Below are 20,656 nucleotides of genomic sequence, written 5' to 3'. Positions count from 1 at the left end.
TACGGTTGTATCGTTACTTTTCAGTCACACGCATTTGTTTGGACTTTTCTCAAATCTTTTCAAAAAATGTGATCAAAATATGTAAAGCATTTCCCTGTTTTGTGTTTGTTTGGTGCAGTAGTATTATCCAAATACTACATCAAGACTTTCTACCTCTGCTTTACAACAAGAGCATCATCAGACACAGGTTTCACTATAAAAACAGCATTTTATTACATTTTTCAGAACAGAAGCTACACACATCAAACGGGGAAACGGCACCCATCCATTCTCTCTGTTGACCTCCTTATAGGTTTTGTCTATTTAAAAGCAAAAACATTATTGGCATCAGACATACTCCCTGTGTGTCCTCCACTGTACTGACTGTGTGTTTAGTATTGCAGCAGACTGATCTATAATTTATTCACAGTTTGATCAATAGTGCATCAGTTGAGAATCATCCCTCAGTCATACCTCAGAATCAGCCATTATTTATTAAGTGCACATGATAGATTTGTGTAATGTCGTTCGTGTGTTAGAAATCAGGCATGACAAAATAAGATCCATTAATTATTCTAAGTCTGTGAGATCCAGAGGAGTGACGTGGCTCACTTTGGCCAAGATAAATTAACACATTTATTACTGATATTTTAATTGAAAACCATGCAGTAGGCACTTTGGTAAACAAACAACTATTGATAAAACAGAAGACTTTTGAAAATATATTTGGCTCAAATGATTACAAATGAAAGGAAAGTATATTTTATGTTCATGTGAGTGCTTTCTACTCAAAGAGAATATCCTATAGACTTATGTCAACACTGGGATGCATCAACATATTGTATTTTGACAGCATCATAAATAAATCATGATCCAAGTGAGGTGTTTATGTGCCTCTTAACTTCATGTCATAACCCTGAACCCAATGTCCCAGAATGCTCTGGTTATTACTGTAGAGAATAAAAGCGTTTTGCATTCAGAAAATATTGTCTGTGTCAGAAATCATTCACTACCTACCTCCCTATTAACTATCTAGGGAGCTTTATGTGGACGTCTATAAAGTGAGCTCATTGGCAAAATGAAAAAAATACTACAACTTCTACAAGGGCTGCTCGATTATGGCAAAAATCAAAATTCTCGATTATTTGGGTCAATAATTGATATCACGATTATTAAAAACGATTATCCATTTACTTTGAAAACATCAATCTATTGGAGAAATTTTTTTGAACATAATGTTTTTAACAGTTGATTACCCTGAACTTTAAGTATAATTCAACTGAAAAACCAAAAAAAAAAAATTATCGATTACGTTGTTTTCGTAATCGTTGCAAGCCATAATCGTAATTGCGATCAAAATACGATTAATTGAGCAGCCCTAACTTCTACTACTACTACTTCCATGTGGGAAAAGTTAGACCTCAGGCCTTTCTGCAAAAAAAGTTGCACACGACCGGTAATTTCCCGTGTTGTTAAATACATTCTTGTTGAGCAAGAAAAAAAGTGTACTGGTGGACTATGCATAATTGTTACCGAAATGCGTTTTTGTGATAAAAACATGATATTATATGGATCGATTTTTCAAGATTAAGAAACCCAAAGTTATTTGTCTAGGGTGTCAGCATTGTGGTATAATTTCCTCATATTTAACATGATTTTCTTGCCATCACTCATGGATTTTTTACAATTTACAATTTCCTTCAGTGCATTAAATAATGGTATATAGTGTTTGGTTAATCAGCTGTACACATGGATGTAAAAACTACTTTTCACTATTGATTGTGAGATACTCTGGTTCCACTATATAGGGTATAATGATTCCTAGTATACATGGAAAAGCACTACAGTATATCAAACTCTCTACATAGAGGACTATAGGGAGTGGTGAGTGATATCTGACACAGACATTGTGGATGATTGATGTTACCCTTACTAATATTGTAATATCGCAGCAATCATTTGCAGGTTCAGTAAGAACCCAAACCAGAAAGATTTGGTACTGTATGACATACAGGATCTGAGTAGAAACAAGCAGAAATTGTCCCTGCACACACACACACACACAATCTCTCTCTTACACACTAACCCACACACACACTCATTCAAACACAACCCAGAGGGTCTATAACATTAAGACTTCTCTGCTTCTCATAGGGCGTGACGGAGAAACGATGATGTCGTCAGAATCGTCTGAATCGACTGCAGCAGACTCAGCTGGGAAGTGAAGCTCTGTGGGAGATAAACAGGTATCAGTGTGCTAAATCAACTGGGTACGAACAACACTGACTTTGTTCTGCTTTGAAAAAGGAAAATTCATCACTTTTCAAGCACTTTCAATTGACCCAAACCTAACATTTCCTGAGTTTTAAAACCCTTATCGTCTAAATTGTAAATATAAATTAAATTGGGAAAACAAAGCTTAAATAATTACTTTATGGCCACAGCAATCAGTGTATATTGTCACTTTGTGTCACAAGATGTTCTGTTACAGTGAGTGATTGTGTTAATAAAACACAGGACCATGTTGACATTTTTCTTTAAGAGTATTTTCACATTTAACAATATTCCTAAACTTAAAACATAATGGTTCAATTCAAGCATTTTCTAACTTACTATACTTTAACCAACCCTGACAACATGAGCATGAGAAGGAGTAAGAGGTGGTTTAAGTTTATATACAGACACAGCTGTGGTTGACCCCAAGATCTTTTGTGCTTTAGACAGTAGAAACTCAAAAGGATATGTCCCCTCTCTCTAACCTGCTGTGGGTGTCATCCTGGAGGAGTGGGTGCTGGAGAGCCAGGGGTCTTCTTCCTGCTTTTCATCGTGTTCATGTGGGGATGCAGCACCTGGTAACAAAACAACACACACAATGCAAGTCAGACACATCCTTAGAAATAAATAAATAAATAAATAAAACACAAGCTTTAGTCATTTTTGATAAAGCTTATAGTTAGGGCTGATTAGATTCAGCCCCTAGTTTAGCTGCTATAGGCTTAGTTTGTCGGGTGACACCTTACTTCTTCCTTCTGTCTGTCTGTACCTGTGTACTCTCATGATCCGAATAACCCAGCTTCCCCAAATTTATTTTTAGTCTATCTACGCCGGGATTCTGAGTCGTGGCTAATCCTGTTGCTGTGGTCCTGAGTCCTGGATCCTGAGTCGTGGCTGATCCTGTTGCTGTGGTCCTGAGTCCTGGATCCTGAGTCGTGGCTGATCCTGTTGCTGTGGTCCTGAGTCCTGGATCCTGAGTCGTGGCTGATCCTGTTGCTGTGGTCCTGAGTCCTGGATCCTGAGTCGTGGCTGTGCCTGTTGCTGTGGTCCTGGATCATGAGTCCTGGATGGATATCCTCGTGGATTCATCTTCTTATTATAGACACACGCATTTCCAAACATTTGGACTACCTATGTTGTAAATGTATTATCTTTTCAATTTACACACGGCATCTATTGCACGTCTGTCCGTCCTGGGAGAGGGATCCCTCCTCTGTTGCTCTCCCTGAGGTTTCTCCCATGTTCCCCTTTAAACTGTGGGGTTTCTCTCTGGAAGTTTTTCCTTGTACGATGTGAGGGTCTAAGGACAGAGGGTGTCGTATTGTCATACTGATATTCTGTACAAACTGTGAAGTCCACTGAGACAAATGTAACATATGTGATATTGGGCTATATAAATAAACATTGATTGATTGACTTTAGACAGGATGCATTTCAATATTATCTTCACCATGTCTTGCTTTGCTTTTTTTCTCATTTATTTTCCCCACACAATAACAGGTCTACAATGTTAATGATTGCACACTTTTAAGCAATTGAGACAAAACAACTCTATGTCGTGTTGCAAAAAGCCTAAAGGAATAAGATTAACAAACTGATGCAGTCCAAAATCTCTTAGTTAAGTCCACTGCACATCAAATGCAGGGGTAAGCCTGCAGGAAAGAAAATGCTGACAATGCCGCTCTGCCCTATGCACCCATCTGCTGTCAGCGAGAGACAGGGAAGTGGAAGGAAGTGACTGGGATGGTTGGTGAAGTCTATCAGGGTTGTTTGAGGTAGAAGCTTGAAATAGGGTTCTTAAAGAGAGGCGACTTTAGGGTGATGTTAGGCAAACACATTATTGGGCCACAGGGCTGCTGAGTGTCCTCGTCAGTCTTTGACAGGGAGGCTGTAAAAGCTCCTGTGATGGAGAGGGAAAACAGGCACCCTGGAATTAGATCAGTGTGCCGGCAGGATCCATCACGACTCATAAAGGAGACAGAGGAGACATGATGAGCGCTTTCAAGGTTGAGATCAGGGCGATGCCATGGAGATTGATATCCGAATAAACACCAAGCCTGACTGACACTCTTTTGTAACGGTATAGTGTTTCCTGTCAGAGTTACATACATTTCTACTTCTCCAGTGAAAGTAGACCCACATCATAAGCCATTACAGAAGGGAAACTCACACATATACAGAATGGTACAGAGGCATTAAATACTTTCATAGAAAAACAGAGGTGTATGCTAAAAATACATACAATGTCTGTGTTTCTCTGTTTGAAAAGTATGTGTAATTTCATGAACTGTATATGTTAGGCAAGTAGCATGACTTAAATTACCACACCACACCGCTCCTCCGCTCCCTTCACTGGCTTCCAGTAACTGCTAGAATCCACTTCAAGACACTGGTACTAGCGTGCCATGCTGTGAATGGATCTGGCCCTTCCTACATCCAGGACATGGTTAAACCATACACCCCAGCACGTGCACTCCGCTCTGCATCAGCCAAACGGCTCGCTGCACCCTCACTGCGAGGGGGACCCAAGTTCCCATCAGCAAAAACACGTTGGTTTGCTATCCTGGCTCCAAAATGGTGGAATGAGCTCCCCATTGACATCAGGACAGCAGAAAGCTTACACATCTTCCGGCGCAGACTGAAAACTCATCTCTTTCGACTCCACTTCGAGCAATAAAATTACTAACAAAGCACTTATATACTAATAAAGGACTGGCTTATCTAAAGCCAGTTGAGTAGCACTTGAAATGTTTTGGCTCTATGAAACCTGATGTATTTATATGATTCTGTTTTCTTCAAGTTTGTATCTTCTTGGTCGAATGCACTTATTGTAAGTCGCTTTGGATACAAGCGTCAGCTAAATGCAATGTAATGTAATGTAAAAATGTACTTTAAAGAGGCCCTATCATGCTTTTGGGAGTTTTCTCTTTCCTGTAGTGTAAAGGTTGTTGTTAACGGTCTACAAAGGCTGAAATCCAAAAGTTCACAGCATAAAATGTCCTCTTTAATATTAGATTTGGTGACGATAGATATATATAGCTACACTGGTATAAAACGTGTGTAAGATAGAGTGAGAAAGACTTATGTTTTTACTTGTTCTTCATTTGTTTTAAGTATCCTTTTGGCGATGCTTTGTACCATATTGTTAGTAGAAATCAGTTACTTTTTTTTTGCATTTTCAGTGTCCATAAAATGTGTCTGAACCTCACCTGTTCTGCTGGTTTTGTGTGTTGAGCGAGCTTTTCTTGGTACCATGGTGGGTAAATTGTTTCCCATTGGAGAAGGCACAGAGACCCCCGAGCTGATGCACAAACACACACACATATATATATATATATATATAAAGCTTCAAAATGAACTGTATGTTTGACTTCATCTGCTCTTGAAACATTTTCTGTAAACATGAGTCACCTCTCTATTGCGTGACTACAGCGAGCCAGGTGTCCCCTGAATGCAGACTGTACCATCGTCAAGGCAACCACATCCAGCTCTCCTTCTACGGAGGATTCAGCGTCACTGCGGTTTGTTGCCTGAACAGAGGAGATGAGGAAGAGACGGAGCAAAAGGAGAAAGAAAAAAGGAGTATGGGAGGGGCCGGGGATGTTGAATTCAGAAGACAAAGACAGAAAAAGAAAAAAGACATGTTATGTTTGTTATTGTTCAATTGGATGCCGAGTTAGTTACTACCAGGGTACATACTATTCTTTCTAGTGTCCAATTATATAAACAATGCCGATATACAAAAATATACATAACATACCATACCAACCCAGCACCCCTTAGATCCTAACACACACTGTGACACACCCCTCCCAACTTAGGAAGACAATCACATCAACTCTTAACAATATACAAGAAATATAACGGAAAAAAATACTTATTTTCACCCTAAGGTTAGTAATGAGACTGAGGGAGAGACTCAGATAAATTGCTTTTACAAGCCATCTTGTGGTCATTTGACTAAACTGCAGCTTAGATTATTTCAACACAAGTCCGTCTATAATATTGATGACATTTTAACATCCTTTAAACTCAGTGCTGTTTGATGCTGTGATGCTTCAACCTGAGTTGTGCATCATGATTACCTTGAGATACGTCAACCATAACTACGCACTCTTTTTCCATCCTATATCCTCCCTCTTTTATTTATCGCTATGTGTTACTCTATTGGTACTTTGCCCATTTCATATAAGACTTGCTACTGTTTATTTTGCCTGCAACACCTGCCAACCTTATCACCAAGAGAAAAGTGTTCATTTACTCATGGAGGTGAAGCCTATTCTCACTCTTTGGTGGGAGTAGTTCAGTAGAAAGAGAGTAGTTCAGGGTCTATTAATTATATTGAGTGTTCGGGGCAAGATGTCTGGAAAGACACAATGCTGTTGAGTTTTTCATGTATTTGATGGTGCCGTATATAGTCCAATTATATTCAAGAGAATGCAGAAATCACTACGACCACTTCTCTTACACATTACATTACATGTCACTTGTTAGACGCTTTTATCCAAAGCGACTTACATACTCAATACTGTGGGCAATCCCCACAGGAGCCATTAGGGGCGAAGTGTCTTGCCCAGGGACACAACGACATGCTGACTGCAGTGGGGTTTGAACTTGCTATCTCCTGATTTGAAGTTCAGCGCACTAACCCTCTGCGCCACAGCCTCCCACCCGACATCTCACCACAAAACAATTAATAAATTCAGCAAAATAAGAGGAAAATATGTTGTTTTTTTTTAATGTAATTGTTCTAAACTGTGATGAATAGTTAAAAAAAAAAGAACCTCTGATTTTGATCCCAAGAAAGAACAGGATCCAATATTATTGTGAAATGTAACATTTCCAGACATACATTGACTAAAAAGAAGTGTGTGTGTGTGTGTGTGTGTGTGTGTGTGTGTGTGTGTGTGTGTGTGTGTGTGTGTGATACCTTTTTCTGTGCATCTTTTAGCAGGTCCTTGAGCTGTTTCTCTCTGCAGAGATGGCCTCTTAATGCGGACTGCAACATCGCAGTGTCCTGAAAATACAATACAGAGAAAAACGATATAAAATAAAGAAATCTGAGATAAAGTCTCCTGACACTTTTTATATGATGTTTCTCTGACACATAAATACTTTATTTGACATTACTCTTTGTGTTGCGTTACCCTGTTCCTGTGCTCTCTCCAGTGTGTCTGGATGACCAACGTTGCTTTCTCTCTTTCTTTCTCCTCCTCTTCTTCTCTACACATGTCTTCCTCTCTTCCCACCTCCTTCTCTCCTGCCCCTCCAGTGTCTCCGTCTCCTCTCTCTTCCACAGCGGCTCCAGCCTCAGAGTCCTCATGGTGCTCTGGCGATGTGTCAGAGAGAGAAGGAGGCTCCTCTGCTGCAGCTTTGCTTCTGTCTTCCAGAGTTTGGATCCTCGCCAAAAACAGGTCCAACTCCTCTCTGTGAAACACAAACACACACACACACATAAATTATACATAAATGTGAAAAAATCCAACCAGCAGCCATATTTGATGTCCTTTAACAATTAGTAATAAGTCAAATGACACATCATATTTGACTTAAGCCAGTTGCATCATGGTCTCATACACAACATTATATAATGAGAATGAGATTACATTGCATTACATTCCATGTCACTTGTTAGACGCTTTTATCCAAAGCGACTTACATACATTCAGTACTGTGGACAATCCCCACAGGAGCAATTTGGGGTGAAGTGTCTTGCCCAGGGACACAACGACATGCTGGCTGCAGTGGGACTCGAACTTGCTATCCTCTGATTCGAAGATCAGCGCACTAACCCACTGAGCCACAGCCTCCCGAGATCACATTAGACACCCAGTGAAAACACTAGTATAGGTTAGTCATAATATTGTCTGGTAGTTAGTTTGTTGTAAAGGTGGTAGTATTAGCAGAAGAGATAAACTGCATATGTAAACAACTCTGCTTTATGATATAATTTCCTTATATTATTGATTTGACCATCCCCCACAACGCCGTTTTCTTGCCTTGCTGTTTTATAATTAGACATTATTTGCATACAGACAATTCTTCATAATGATGCCAACTGTGTTAGCTGGGACATTTTTTTAAGTAACTACAAAGCAGTTATGTGACAGAGATACTAGCTTTGATCAGAGCGATGGGTAGATTTCCCCATAAAATGCTACTGTTTGAAATGTAAATCCATCAGCACAAGGTGACAGTCCTTTTACATTTTGTTGAAACCCAGTATTTCAGCACAATAGAGTGCCACAGTGACGCGTCCTAAAACCTCTAATCCATCTAATTGATAGATTTATGATCGATAGATTTATGATTAGAAAATTATAAAAGTAGGGTAGACATGTGGATATTATCCGGCTGAACAAAACGTGATCTGTCTCTTCAATGTGTGTCAACCACAGACCTTATTTCCAGCTATTTTCCAAAATCCTATGGAGAAATTGCATTGCTTTTTGTCGAAGGAACCGGAAATGGTAAAATGCTAACTTACTTCCGGGTTTTAGGACACGTCACTGTAGCACTCTATTGCAGATAATAATAGGCTATACGAATATGTCAACACTTATATCGAGGCATGCACCTGTATATACAGGACAGTGTAGCAGCAGTCTAACGAAACTGAAGACTTATATTTATTAAAGAAAGCTGATGTAAGAAAGTTATTCACTATATTATAATTGAGGATTTCTTTTAGGGGGTGATGATGTCATAAAATATCACGACAGACATTTAAAGCTTCATTACATATTGTACATATTCAGCTATGTCATGTCTCGTCAAAAATGCTCTCTGGTACCATTATTACATACTACGGAAAAACTTGCTTGATTTTTCTTCAGCTGTTTTATTTGTATAAATAAGTTATACAAATACAGCTAATTTTTTGGGCGTAAAACTGTGCTTTTATTATTATTGTCACTTTTTTTCCTTTCTTAAATAACACTTTTGTGAGTTGGCTACACTTCTCTCTATCACATATTGCATCTTGTAAACTATACATACACTTCAGGGAGGTTTTAATGGTCACTATGCAATGTAACAAAGACTTTTGGTTTAGCCCTAGTTACATACAGTACAAAGTATTTAATGTTGATTTAAATGACACATCATTTAATCATCAATGACCCATCATCACAACTAACACATACTTATGCTGCTGTCTCTCTTTGTCGCGGTCAATCGTCTGCTCGGCTTTCCATCGCTCTGTCTCTGTCTCCAATTCTTCTCTTCCTGTCCTCAACTGTCTCAATTCATCACTGAAAACACAAACACACAAACACACAACACACATTCAGTGTCAAGAACAAAACTTAATTGCTTTTTGCCTCAAGCAACTGTCAGTAAAGTAAAAAAATAAGGGGCCTCACTTATAGTCTGATGAACATCCTTAAAGCAGTTTTCTCAATTGGTGAATATAATGAATTCAGTTTAATAACATTTAATATGACTTAAAAATATATATACACTGTGTATCATTTATAAACACTGTCAGGTTGCAGTTTACTCACTCTTTATTAGACAGCCTCTCTTGAAGCTCCGCCTGCTCCTTCTCTGATTGGCCGAGGCGTTCTCTCATTTCAGAAACCTCTTCCCCTGCTTCAGTGCTTGTTCCCACGGAGACCACTGCCTCTGTTGCCATGGTAAGCCCTAGAATTTCCATGGGTGTGGCCTGGACCTCCTGATCCAATCGGCTGCTTTGATTTGCTGAGTGGGCGTGACTTCTGCTGTCCTCCAGCCTCTGATTGGAGGAGAGAGGAGTCGGTCTGTGATGAAGCTGCTTTTCTGTCACAGGTGACTGCATGTGTTTACAGGACAACTAGTAACAGCTTTCCTCACCTTCTCCACCTCCAACAGCCTTCTCAACAGTCTCTGTTTACTCCACTCTCTGTAGCCTAGGATACACACACACACACTTTCGTTAGCAATACAGTGCAGAGTACAATAACAAAGAGGGGGTTTTATTGTGTTAGGAACCTTTTAAAAAGTGCCACATTTTGTATTTAGTTACTTTGGTTTGCAGCACTGTGGATAAATAATTAGTCATTGTGTTTCATTAATTCCTTTGATTGTTCCCTGCGTTTATTTTACAGCATTTCTGATGGCATTCAATGTTCTTGTTCAAGTTAGTACTTCACTTTATTCCACTGTACCAATCATTCATTTCAACTGAAACTCAAAGATGTATATTTGGTTAAAAAACGAATTGTATAAGAATGAATGTTAAATACCCACTATTGTCATCTAGTTATTATATATTCAAAACGTTTCTCAATTGAGTCCAATATCAGGGTCCTATATCATAATCAATATTAATATTGCGATATAAATAAACATACATCGTAATACATACTTTTCTCCATATTGCACACCCCTCTTTGGTGTTTATTTGTTACCTGAAACTATTTGATTACTGCCTGATATATAAATATTTTAGCTTAAAGGGGACCTATCATGCAAAATGCACTTTTGTACGTCTTTTATACATGAATATGTGTCCCCGGTGTTCCAGGGAACTCACCAAGTGTCAGAAAACACAACCCTCTCTATTTTCCTCCATACCCAAATCTCTAAAAAAGGGGCTGCAACGGATCTGATAAAAACTGATCCAGATTTGAACACTGTCCTGACGTCAGGACGGTGGCACTACGGCTATTGGGCCAACTCCACCAATCAGGAGGAGACAGCCACGGCCATTGCCGTTCGAAAGCGCTGGAGACGCTGTAGTACATATGCCAGGCCTGTAGATGGTGCTGTTCTCACAGAATCTGCCCTTGCAAAAACAGAGCTAAAAAAGTGCAAATTGAGCAAAATGAGGCATGGCTAAAATGCATGATCTGTTTGGTATTTTGAAAAAAAAAAATTATAAATATGCCTTATATAGGTATGGTCCTACACTATATTATTCAAATATAGCATGATAGGTCCACTTTAAAAACTATCCTAGATGGGTAATTAACCAAGGTAATCTATGTGTAAATACATTGAAGAATCTTTACCTGAGTAAGATAACACATACTTAAAACACTCCTTCATATTTTATACCTTCCTCTGTATGGATTATCATTTTCAAAGTTTGATTATTTGACTCTAGCTTTCATGATTTTTCACACATTACATACGTTTCATACAGAGCAGAACAGGGGGAAAGTAAACCAGCAAAGCTAGATGGAATTGCATTGTGTCACGGAGGTGCATTGACACTGATAAAAGGAACATATGCAGTATGTGGGCTGAGGGTGTCAGTGTGTGAGAAGACACCTTTGATTCCTCCTGCAGGACTGTCCGTGTCGAGCTCCTCTCTGAGCGCCGTGTTCTCCTGCTGCAGCTGCTTCAGGTTCTCAGACAGACGGTGCACCGTGGAGCTTAAAACCTTCTGCTGCCTCTGGGAGCATTTACTCTCTGTTCGACTGCTGCAGACAGAGAGAAAGGGAGGGAGGTCATGACTCAATGAGAGAAGATACAGATAACATGTGCACAGTGACAGTATTTAAAAAATGTATCAGAAATGTTGCAACCCTTTTCTGTGACTGATATGAGCGTCCATAGTTTAATCTATGAATAAAGTCTCTGACTACCAGGTTTGTCACCCACTGACAATGACTCCTTTAATCCTTGTTGCCTCTCTGAATGCTGGTGAAGGAAAGTGAATTTTTTTTCTCAACTTGTCAGCTTTCTGAAAAGGTAATAGTCTCAGCCAACAACCTACAGTCATGTTCAAATATCTGCAAGATTAAGGAAAACAACAGAGGGCACGAAGTCACAGCCAAAACTAACTCAAGTTGTGTTCCATAAATGTATGACTTTTTATGTATCTATGTATATATTTAAGCCCTATATTTTTTACTTGCATACGTGTTGGATTCCTATTTTGCCTTCACTTGCAGGATTTTCCTTTTATTAAAAAAAATTGTTTAATTAACTTTGTTGATCCAAGATGTTCATGCCGACTGCTTCACTATTATTGTTGTGCATATGATAATAAAGAAGTTAAAATGAAAACAATACTATTATTGGAGCCGACAATCATTGGAAGACCCACATTTACCCATTCATACCGACATTAAACACAGGTTTATTCACTCAGGCTGAAAGGGGTTTAACTGCATGTTGTTACAGCTTTCTATGAGTTGATTTGTTCTCTACCAGAAAAAAACAAAAATATTGAAATACAGCAGATGCTTACCTTTTCTCTGCAGCTTCCAGAAGGATCCTTAGCCTCTGGATCTGGAATATGAGGCACATAAACATTTAAACAACATGACCATGACACAGAACCAACGTGAACATGAGTAATAAATAGCTTACTACAGCAACAAAACACACAGCAGTCTTCTTTAAATTCAAACATAATTTTAGGGTGTAAGAGTTTTCTTCTCTTTCGTTCTTTGGTGGTCAGGAAAGGAGATTTTTTACTTCAGTATTCAGGTGGAAAATTAACAATAAGCAGACATTTTGTATGTAGGCCCAGATGTTACCTCGTCAAAGTATGTTTCCACTGTGATCTTCAGTTCCTCCAGGTTGGTGGTCCTCAGCTCACTTTGTAGTTTACTGGGGGGGAGGGGGGGGGGTAAAGTAAATAACCTGAACATTACGTAGCTTTACACATAAAACAAATATATTTACGCAAAGATGGGAGAGTTGTTTTACCTCAGGGCATTTTCTTTCTCTCGACACTGCTGCTCCAGCTTCAGGATTCTCTGTTTCAGCCCATTGATCACCTTTAAGGATAGGATAAAGTTAAGAACATTTGTGTTACATAAAGCCTAAAAATAATGTTGTATATGTTTACCAACAGGTGGACATACTCACCACACTCCCTTCTTTTTTCTTATCCACCAAACTTCGAGTGTAATCAGATCCCTTTAGAAAAAAACATGTTTCAAATTAATTAGTTTTTCAAGTTTAGTATGACAGAAAGGTTAATTTAGTGATCATACTTTAGTGGGATCCAACAGTTCTTCTATCTGTTTCTCTCTTTTGGCGTTATCTTCCTCCAGGCGGCGCAGTTTGGCTTTCATTTTCTGGTTGTCGGACTTGTGAGCCTGGAGAGTCTGCAGAGAAATAGTGATTAATCACATGTAAGCATCATATAATAAAAATAAATCCTGAGGTGAAAAATCTGAATAAAAATCTAATCTGTCTCCTGCAGAGGAATAAAAGCTGTGGGACAAATTCAAAATAAAATGGATTACAGTAATGATAACACAGCGCAAACAAGCCTGTAAAGTTCTGCAGCTGAGTGCAATTTGCCCTTTTTTTCGTCTGATTGCAATTAACCATGTGGCCAACTACAAGTGCACTTGAGGACAACGCATCAGTTGAGAGGGCTGAGAGTCAGGAGGTGCTGACAGGAAGGGCTTTCCAAAGTGCCAGCTCACACTCCGAAAATAAAAGGAGATGAGAGTAAAGAGAAAGGAGCGAGAAAGATCTAAGGCCAGGATTTGAAAATAAGATAAAGGAAAGAAATAATGGGTTTATCGGTTGCCCATATTTTGTTTTTCCTGTGTATTTTAAACTGACATGAAATGAAGCTTTATTTATTTTCATGACACAACGGTCATCGCATCTTGTCACTAAATCCAAGATTAAATAGGTTTGAGTAGACGCCGCCTATAAATGCGCTTTAGTAACTAGCAATTTAAGGATGATAATAATTTCCCAGTAACTGTGTGTTTCAAATATAATGTATTATCTTTTACTGCTGCGTTAGTGCCAGCTACCATGAGGTTTATTTGCACAGAAAGGGACAAACTTTGCGCCATATGTGTGCATGTTATCTAATATAAATAGGTCTAAATTGCACAGGAGCTTTGAGACTTTGTAGCTTTGCTAGGCAACGCCGTTTTTTTTTTGTATTATTTGCACAGGTTTAGCGGTCTTATAAGCCATGCAATCATTTTGTGAATGTCCCCCTGCTGCAGCTATATAACAGCACACTGGAGCTGAAGGACATTTCAGCGGACCAGAGACATGCTACACTCTCCTGCAGAAGAAGAATCTCCCAATTAACTTTTACTGTTTTCCCCTGAATGCTTTATCACCAGCAAACTGCATATACAATATTCATTTGGTAATCTTTTTACCTTCTTGAGGCGAATAATCTCATCGTACATGTCCTCCTTGTCTCTGTAGTCACCTGTGCTGTGGGTGATGCCTGCAACACACAAAGAGAAATAGAGTTATGTAACACCTGGTGGATGATACATCATAAAGTAAACCTCACATCCTAGCATGTGTTTGTATATGTTCTCCCTTCCTCAGATAATTCCTCTCTTTAGAACAGAATGTGCCTTTCAACATTGCCCGTCACTTCTTTGTTCTTTCTCTGCTTTCCTCTACCTACGCATTCTCTCACCGTTGGATCCAGAGAGGAGATTTTTGTGTTTCTTCATGCTCAAGGTCTGTCTGAGTAGCTCTGGTGTGGCATCATACTCAGATCTCAGCGTCTGCGACACATCTGAGGAGGAAAGACAGAGAGAGGTTCAGATATTTCTTTAGACAAGACAATGCTCCACCTGACTCATGCATTTAACTGAAGCAGTCATACTGTTATAAAAAGACTCATGTGAGGTATGCACAATGCAATACGGTACAGATATGATATAAGAATAATAGTTAAGAGAACAGGGAATCTGCAACTGCTCTAAGGTGTTTTTTAGTTTGTTTTAGCTCTCTTTTGTAAGTCCAGTGGCATACATTGGCTGATAAAGAAATTATATATATTGTCCTACAAAATAAATATGTTCAGCAGCAGGCACACACTTTCAAAATGATCATACAGTTAATTGAACACCTTTCTAAAACATTGTCAAACCAAACCTGACCTTTTATAATCCCTCACGATATGCAGGACTGTTGCATTAGCCTACATCAGTTTAAGCTACATGTTCCTGATAAACTGGCAACTGTATTTGCTACATGTAGGACAAAACTCTGTCAACTGTAAATATGTTAGACACAATGTTTTTTTGGGTTTTGGAGAGTTATTTTGCCCCTAGGTGCTGAGAAAAAGAGAATAACAGCTTTAAGTTTACAGAACTGATATTCTACTGAAATCACACATGTATCTGTCCAAAGGGAATATTGTTATAGCACTTGCAGAGTTGCTTATCCTACGTCTTTTAAAAAAAGAATGAATTCTGAGAAGGAGAATGACAACAAAGGCAGCAAACCAGCTGAACAAACTACTTGAAAAGTCTCTCATTTTGTTATGCTTCCTCTCTTTCCATGTGAGCCTCTGCGCAACCTTCCCTCCTGACACTAGGTCTGTGGAGATTAGGTGTGTGTGTGTGTGTGTGTGTGTGTGTGTGTGTGTGTGTGTGTGTGTGTGTGTGTGTGTGTGTGTGTGTGTGTGTGTGTGTGTGTGTGTGTGTGTGAGTGCGCCGCCTACCGTGGCCGTTGCTGAGGGATGTGATGCGAGCTGAGCCACCGTCCCCAGGTGTGTGTGTCCTGGTGTCCCCCCTGGTGTCCCCCCTGGTGTCCCCCAGCGAGGCCCTCGGCAGCCGCCAGGCCGCCACCGCTGCTCTTCTGGGGTTTACATTCATACTGGAGAGGTATGGAGACCCTACACAAATACACGTTATGCATATTAACAATCATGGCATTTGGAAAGTAGATTTGTAACAGTGCCGGCAACAAATCCCAAAGTCTTACTTGGAGACGGAGGAGGCTTGCTAGAAGATCTCTTTCTTCTTGTTTTCTGATTGTGAACAAATAAAGGGTGTTAAATCAGACGAAGTGTATTCACCAAACTCAATGAAATGCATATTATTAATTTCTTTACCTTTTCCAAAAAATCAGCAGAGAAAGAAAAGCCATCTTCAACCTGGAAGAAGGAAGAAGTATTCAGATCCTTTACTCAACACACTGTTAAAATATTCAGAGTCAAAGTGTTTAGGCCTAAGTATGTATTAGCCAAATGTACAAAGTAAAAGTAATCACATAGCTACCGAGTATGTGTTTTACTATTATATATTGTATTAGTTTTGCTGATGCATTCATGTGTAATCAGCATTTCTCTATTGTAGTTGGTCGGGGTGGAGCTTATTAAAGTTATTTTAGATGCTGTTTAGTGGTTTCATATTTTAATGGAAAGCATTCAACCCAGGCATTTCTAGTTATAGTCACAAAATTAATTTAATCTATTGATTCGTGTTCACCAATACGATTTCCCCTTTTTTTTCGTGTCACACAGAACGATTTTAAAAGCAATTCTGTGTCAGAATACTGAAATCTGTATTTTTTGTAATCTTTGTGTAAAATCTGAACGATTTTGACACGAAAAAAAAGGGGAAAATCGTGTTGGTGAACACGAATCAATAGATTCATTTCGTGACTGGGTTGAAGCATTATGATGGACATAAAACGTCCATAAAAAAATGATGCCTTGTTATTGTGGTCTTTTTTTTAAGTTCATTTGTTTTTAACATAAAGATATAGCTAAACTGAAGATAGTGAAGTAAAACCTACAATATACAGTCAAGTTAAAATGACAAGAGATGTAGTGGAAGTATTAGGTTGCATAAAATGGAAATACTCATGTACGAGTAGGCTACCTTTCATTTTCACTCAGTACATAACTTGAGTAAATGTACTTAATCTGTTTATTTTTTTCTCTAAAATATTGTGAAATGTTAACATTATTTGGTTTTCGCCTCTTCCTGCACTGTATTTGTTTATCTTTATGTTGTGTGTTTTTAATTGTGCACATATAGCCTACTAAGCACTCCACCACTTTTATATATGTAGTAAATACTTTCTAAAATAACTTGTATACAAATTGAGGGACAAAGTCAGTTGTATTTTTGACACAACCAAAGCTCAGGACTCACCAGCTCCTCGAAGTCTTCATCTGTTTGGACATCACTCGCCTCCAGAGACATCTTAGCACTTGCACCAAACATAGCTGGTAAACAAACACTTACGTTAAGTTGCCAAACTTAAAAGACTTTCTCCGTGTCTACGTTAATCCTCTCATTTTTTCAGAGTCAAAAAGGCTAACTTCAGGTTGCCTCTGCTGCTAACGTTAGTAGTAAAAACATGGGGCAACAAAAGAGACGTCAACTACAACTCGGATATTGGTCCACATTGACACTGTTGTTTCTCCTCGTAATGAAACAGTGATGCTGTGATAATCACTGTTGACCATATCTTCATTAAATCCGTTAAAATGTTGCTTTGTTTCCATGTAGAGGCTTCTGTTTTCACACCAGTGTTGCAGCTTGAGTCGTCTAGCAACCAGGGGCAGCTGTTAATGAGCTGCGTCAAATCAGATGGAAAAAGTCATGGCTATACCGGAAACTATGTTAGTGTGCCTTCAAAATAAGAACACGAACAGGATAAAAGATGGTAAACTTCTATCAAATTGTATTAAGTGGGGTGTTTTTATGATTAAATGTATTGTAACAATTATATTTGTTATCAAATAGGCCAAATTAGTGTCTTATTTTTAAGGAAAAGGCAACATGTTTTTAATAAGAGTCTTATTTTGAAAATTCAAATCGGTTGTACATTTTTAGCTTTGTTTAGCTTGACAGAGATAATAACTGAAACCAGCCCAGGGCTGAATGTCAAAAGTTTTGCAATCCCTCCTTGCTCCCTCCTACATTTCCTAACGTTGCCCATGGAGGTGCTAAAAGGCGGGACATGTCATGTGTTCCTCCAGTAGCAGGAGAGAAGGAGCCTAGGAATAAAAAGAGATAGTGAAGGAGACTTTTGAGACTGATCCACTGTTCCCTTCTGACAGGGTTCGAGTTATAAACTGAGCTCTATAGAGGGTCTTTAAAACTAACGCGTGCAAACACACACACACACATACACACACACACACACACACACACACACACACACACACACACACACACAGCAGCAGCCCTCTACTTGCTACAAACTTAAATATGAAAAGGTTCAACTACGCACACACATCATCTCTGCTCGCGCAGCACGCTCACAGGCATAGATTGCGCAATAATGTATTGCGCACCTTGGAGGTGCAGTGCAGGCATATTGTCATTCAAGAGATGCGTAGTTCTTTTGGAAAACATGTTTTTCTTTTAGCCTATATTACCTCGTTAACGTAAATAATACTCATTACATTGACACATGCCTTATTTGTGATTAAAATAATGGTTGTTGGTAATGTATTAGCGACCCCCACAGATGTATGATTTCACTGCGTCCGTGGGAGCTCAGACCCCTCCTTATGGGAGCTCAGCTCCCATTGGCTCCCACATAACTCGAACCCTGCCTTCCGAGCGTGTCAACATATACGTTATTTGCGCTCGGGACGCTGGGGACATGTCCCACCACTTTTTTAAATGGCCAATTTTGTCCCCACAAAACTAGCAACTAACTAGTAAGCAGACTGCAATGCAATATTAAAAAACGTCCCTGTCATAAAGTCAAGTTCTACCAAAAGCACTTCACACATGTCCTAACACTTCCCCTGGTGGTTTGACTACATTAATAACATCTGTTTTCTGCATTTGCTTAATTTTTGAGAATATTCTTTAAGCAACGTTTTATTTTTTTAATTATGTTTTATGGCCAGACAGATTTATTTGAGATATACAGCCCAAGATGTTCTACCAGGCTGGGGATTCGAACCCACGTCTCACAGAAACTAGATATGGACTGCCTGCAATAACACTGATCTATACAGCAGATTGAGCAGGTAGGTTTGATTTGAAGTGACTGGATCACATCCCCTTTAGGCTGGCAAAGACACAAAATCTCTCAAAACATGAAAACTCACAAATATAATAAAGGAAATGAAAACCTAAAAAGTCCTGTATGTTTTTTTCTGAAAGGAGCAAACAGAAATCTTTGTCCCCATTTACAAAACAAAATTGTAATTAGATTTATTGATTTTTTTACATTTTTTCAGTAAAACTTTTTTTCATATTACATTTCTATAAAGTGTTTATGATTGTATTATATCTTATTGAATTTTTCTTATTTTAATATTATTTTATTTTATTATTTTAATTATTATTTGTTTTTGGGCCATTTTTTTTCACATCCCTCGGAGGTGTGGGGTGGGGGGCGTTTACCTAAGGGTACTCTGTACTCTGTACGCCCTTGACCACCCAGTGTAAGTCTAAATATATTGTAAAACCTACCTGAAATGCTGCATCTTATTTGGTTTATTGCAAAGTTGTGTGTTTCCAGCAAGCCTTCATTATGCAACCACACAGTATTTGCTTTTGAGTAGTCTTTTTTGTTTGTATGCTTTTCTTACTCTTTGCTTCTTACTACACATTCACATTTCTTCTTTTTCTTCTCCTACCTGTCTGCAACTTTATTGTGAATCTTAAATCTTATTATTCCCTTGTAACCATAGACTGTATATATAAAGCTTGTAACCTGTAATGTATATGATACATGTGTCTTATGTCCATATCCAATAGCATAACACAACTGATAAGTAAATATGGAAGAATGATTTACACAAGTTTAAATCTTCTATACTCTGAGTATGTCATGAATAAACATACCATGCCATCTGTTGACAAACAGCCCAGCCTTTTGGCATAATGTAGGAGCTCCCTATTTAATGTACTAACAATAACATATAACGACAGAGAAGGAAAAGCGGGCAGCTGATTCACCAGAAACTAAATCAGCACAGATAAGATCTGCATGCTGGATAAATCAACCGTCTTGCCGTGATACCGGGTTGGGATAAATTGCTGATGAACAGAAATGTGAACTTTTTCCACATTCTAAATTTAAACTGCCGATCTCTTCTTTTACATTGTTCTTCACTTTCCTCTCCTCTCAAATTCTGCAGAGTGTTCACCAACCTCCTGTTATTGTATCATATCCTCATGCACAGTGTTTATACAGGTGGTGGCCCCCCCGAGAGCCACACAGCCAGGCAGTCCAGCATACTTTTGTTCAGGGCAAACAACCTCAATGCAGATCTCATTTTACAACCACATTGTCAGTTTTCTTAGAATATAATTTAAGAAGTTCAAGAATGTGTTTCTTGAGAGCCCGAGAAGTCGACAAGACTGCTTTCTGTTTGTGAGGAACAACCCGACACACTTAATGCTGTAGCTGTGGATCTTTCTAAGTATTTGTAAAAACAATGATAAAAAAAGATATACTGTATTGCAATCTTTACATTGAATATGGATAAAGTATAGGTATACCTGTTCAAATAAAAATATAATAAAATACAATATGTGCAGTTACAATGTGCAATGTGCAGAATTCGGAGGGTTGTGTAGGAAAGTATTGCACATATGCAATGTCATAAAATGTAACACATGTTATGTATATTATTGTTCTGGGTCCTATGTAACAGCTACACCCAGCATTACATCTCTCTTTCATTGTTGCTGCCTATACAGAGGACAGCCGTTGCGTGTGTGTGTGTGTGTGTGTGTGTGTGTGTGTGTGT

The 20,656-nt window shown here is 38.8% G+C and overlaps 1 protein-coding gene across 1 annotated transcript; it reads right to left on the bottom strand.

Annotated features, from left to right (window-relative positions):
- Nucleotides 1–1,309: 1,309 nt before the first annotated feature.
- iqce (IQ motif containing E) lies at nucleotides 1,310–17,487 on the bottom strand. Its single transcript, XM_034130508.1, has 21 exons — nucleotides 17,082–17,487; nucleotides 16,034–16,075; nucleotides 15,904–15,949; nucleotides 15,641–15,814; nucleotides 14,606–14,707; nucleotides 14,334–14,404; nucleotides 13,188–13,301; nucleotides 13,060–13,110; nucleotides 12,898–12,968; nucleotides 12,726–12,798; nucleotides 12,434–12,474; nucleotides 11,509–11,660; nucleotides 10,087–10,142; nucleotides 9,759–9,988; nucleotides 9,399–9,506; nucleotides 7,401–7,680; nucleotides 7,184–7,270; nucleotides 5,665–5,783; nucleotides 5,463–5,554; nucleotides 2,739–2,828; nucleotides 1,310–2,208 (listed from the first exon to the last, which is right to left on the bottom strand). The coding sequence occupies exons 1-21, from the start codon at nucleotides 17,151–17,153 to the stop codon at nucleotides 2,102–2,104; spliced, it is 2,178 nt and encodes a 725-aa protein (XP_033986399.1). The 5' UTR covers nucleotides 17,154–17,487; the 3' UTR covers nucleotides 1,310–2,101.
- Nucleotides 17,488–20,656: the final 3,169 nt, after the last annotated feature.

Source organism: Trematomus bernacchii, unplaced genomic scaffold, assembly GCF_902827165.1.
Source record: "Trematomus bernacchii unplaced genomic scaffold, fTreBer1.1, whole genome shotgun sequence".
Classification (NCBI taxonomy): domain Eukaryota; kingdom Metazoa; phylum Chordata; class Actinopteri; order Perciformes; family Nototheniidae; genus Trematomus; species Trematomus bernacchii.
This window is presented reverse-complemented; position numbering and strand designations above follow the sequence as displayed.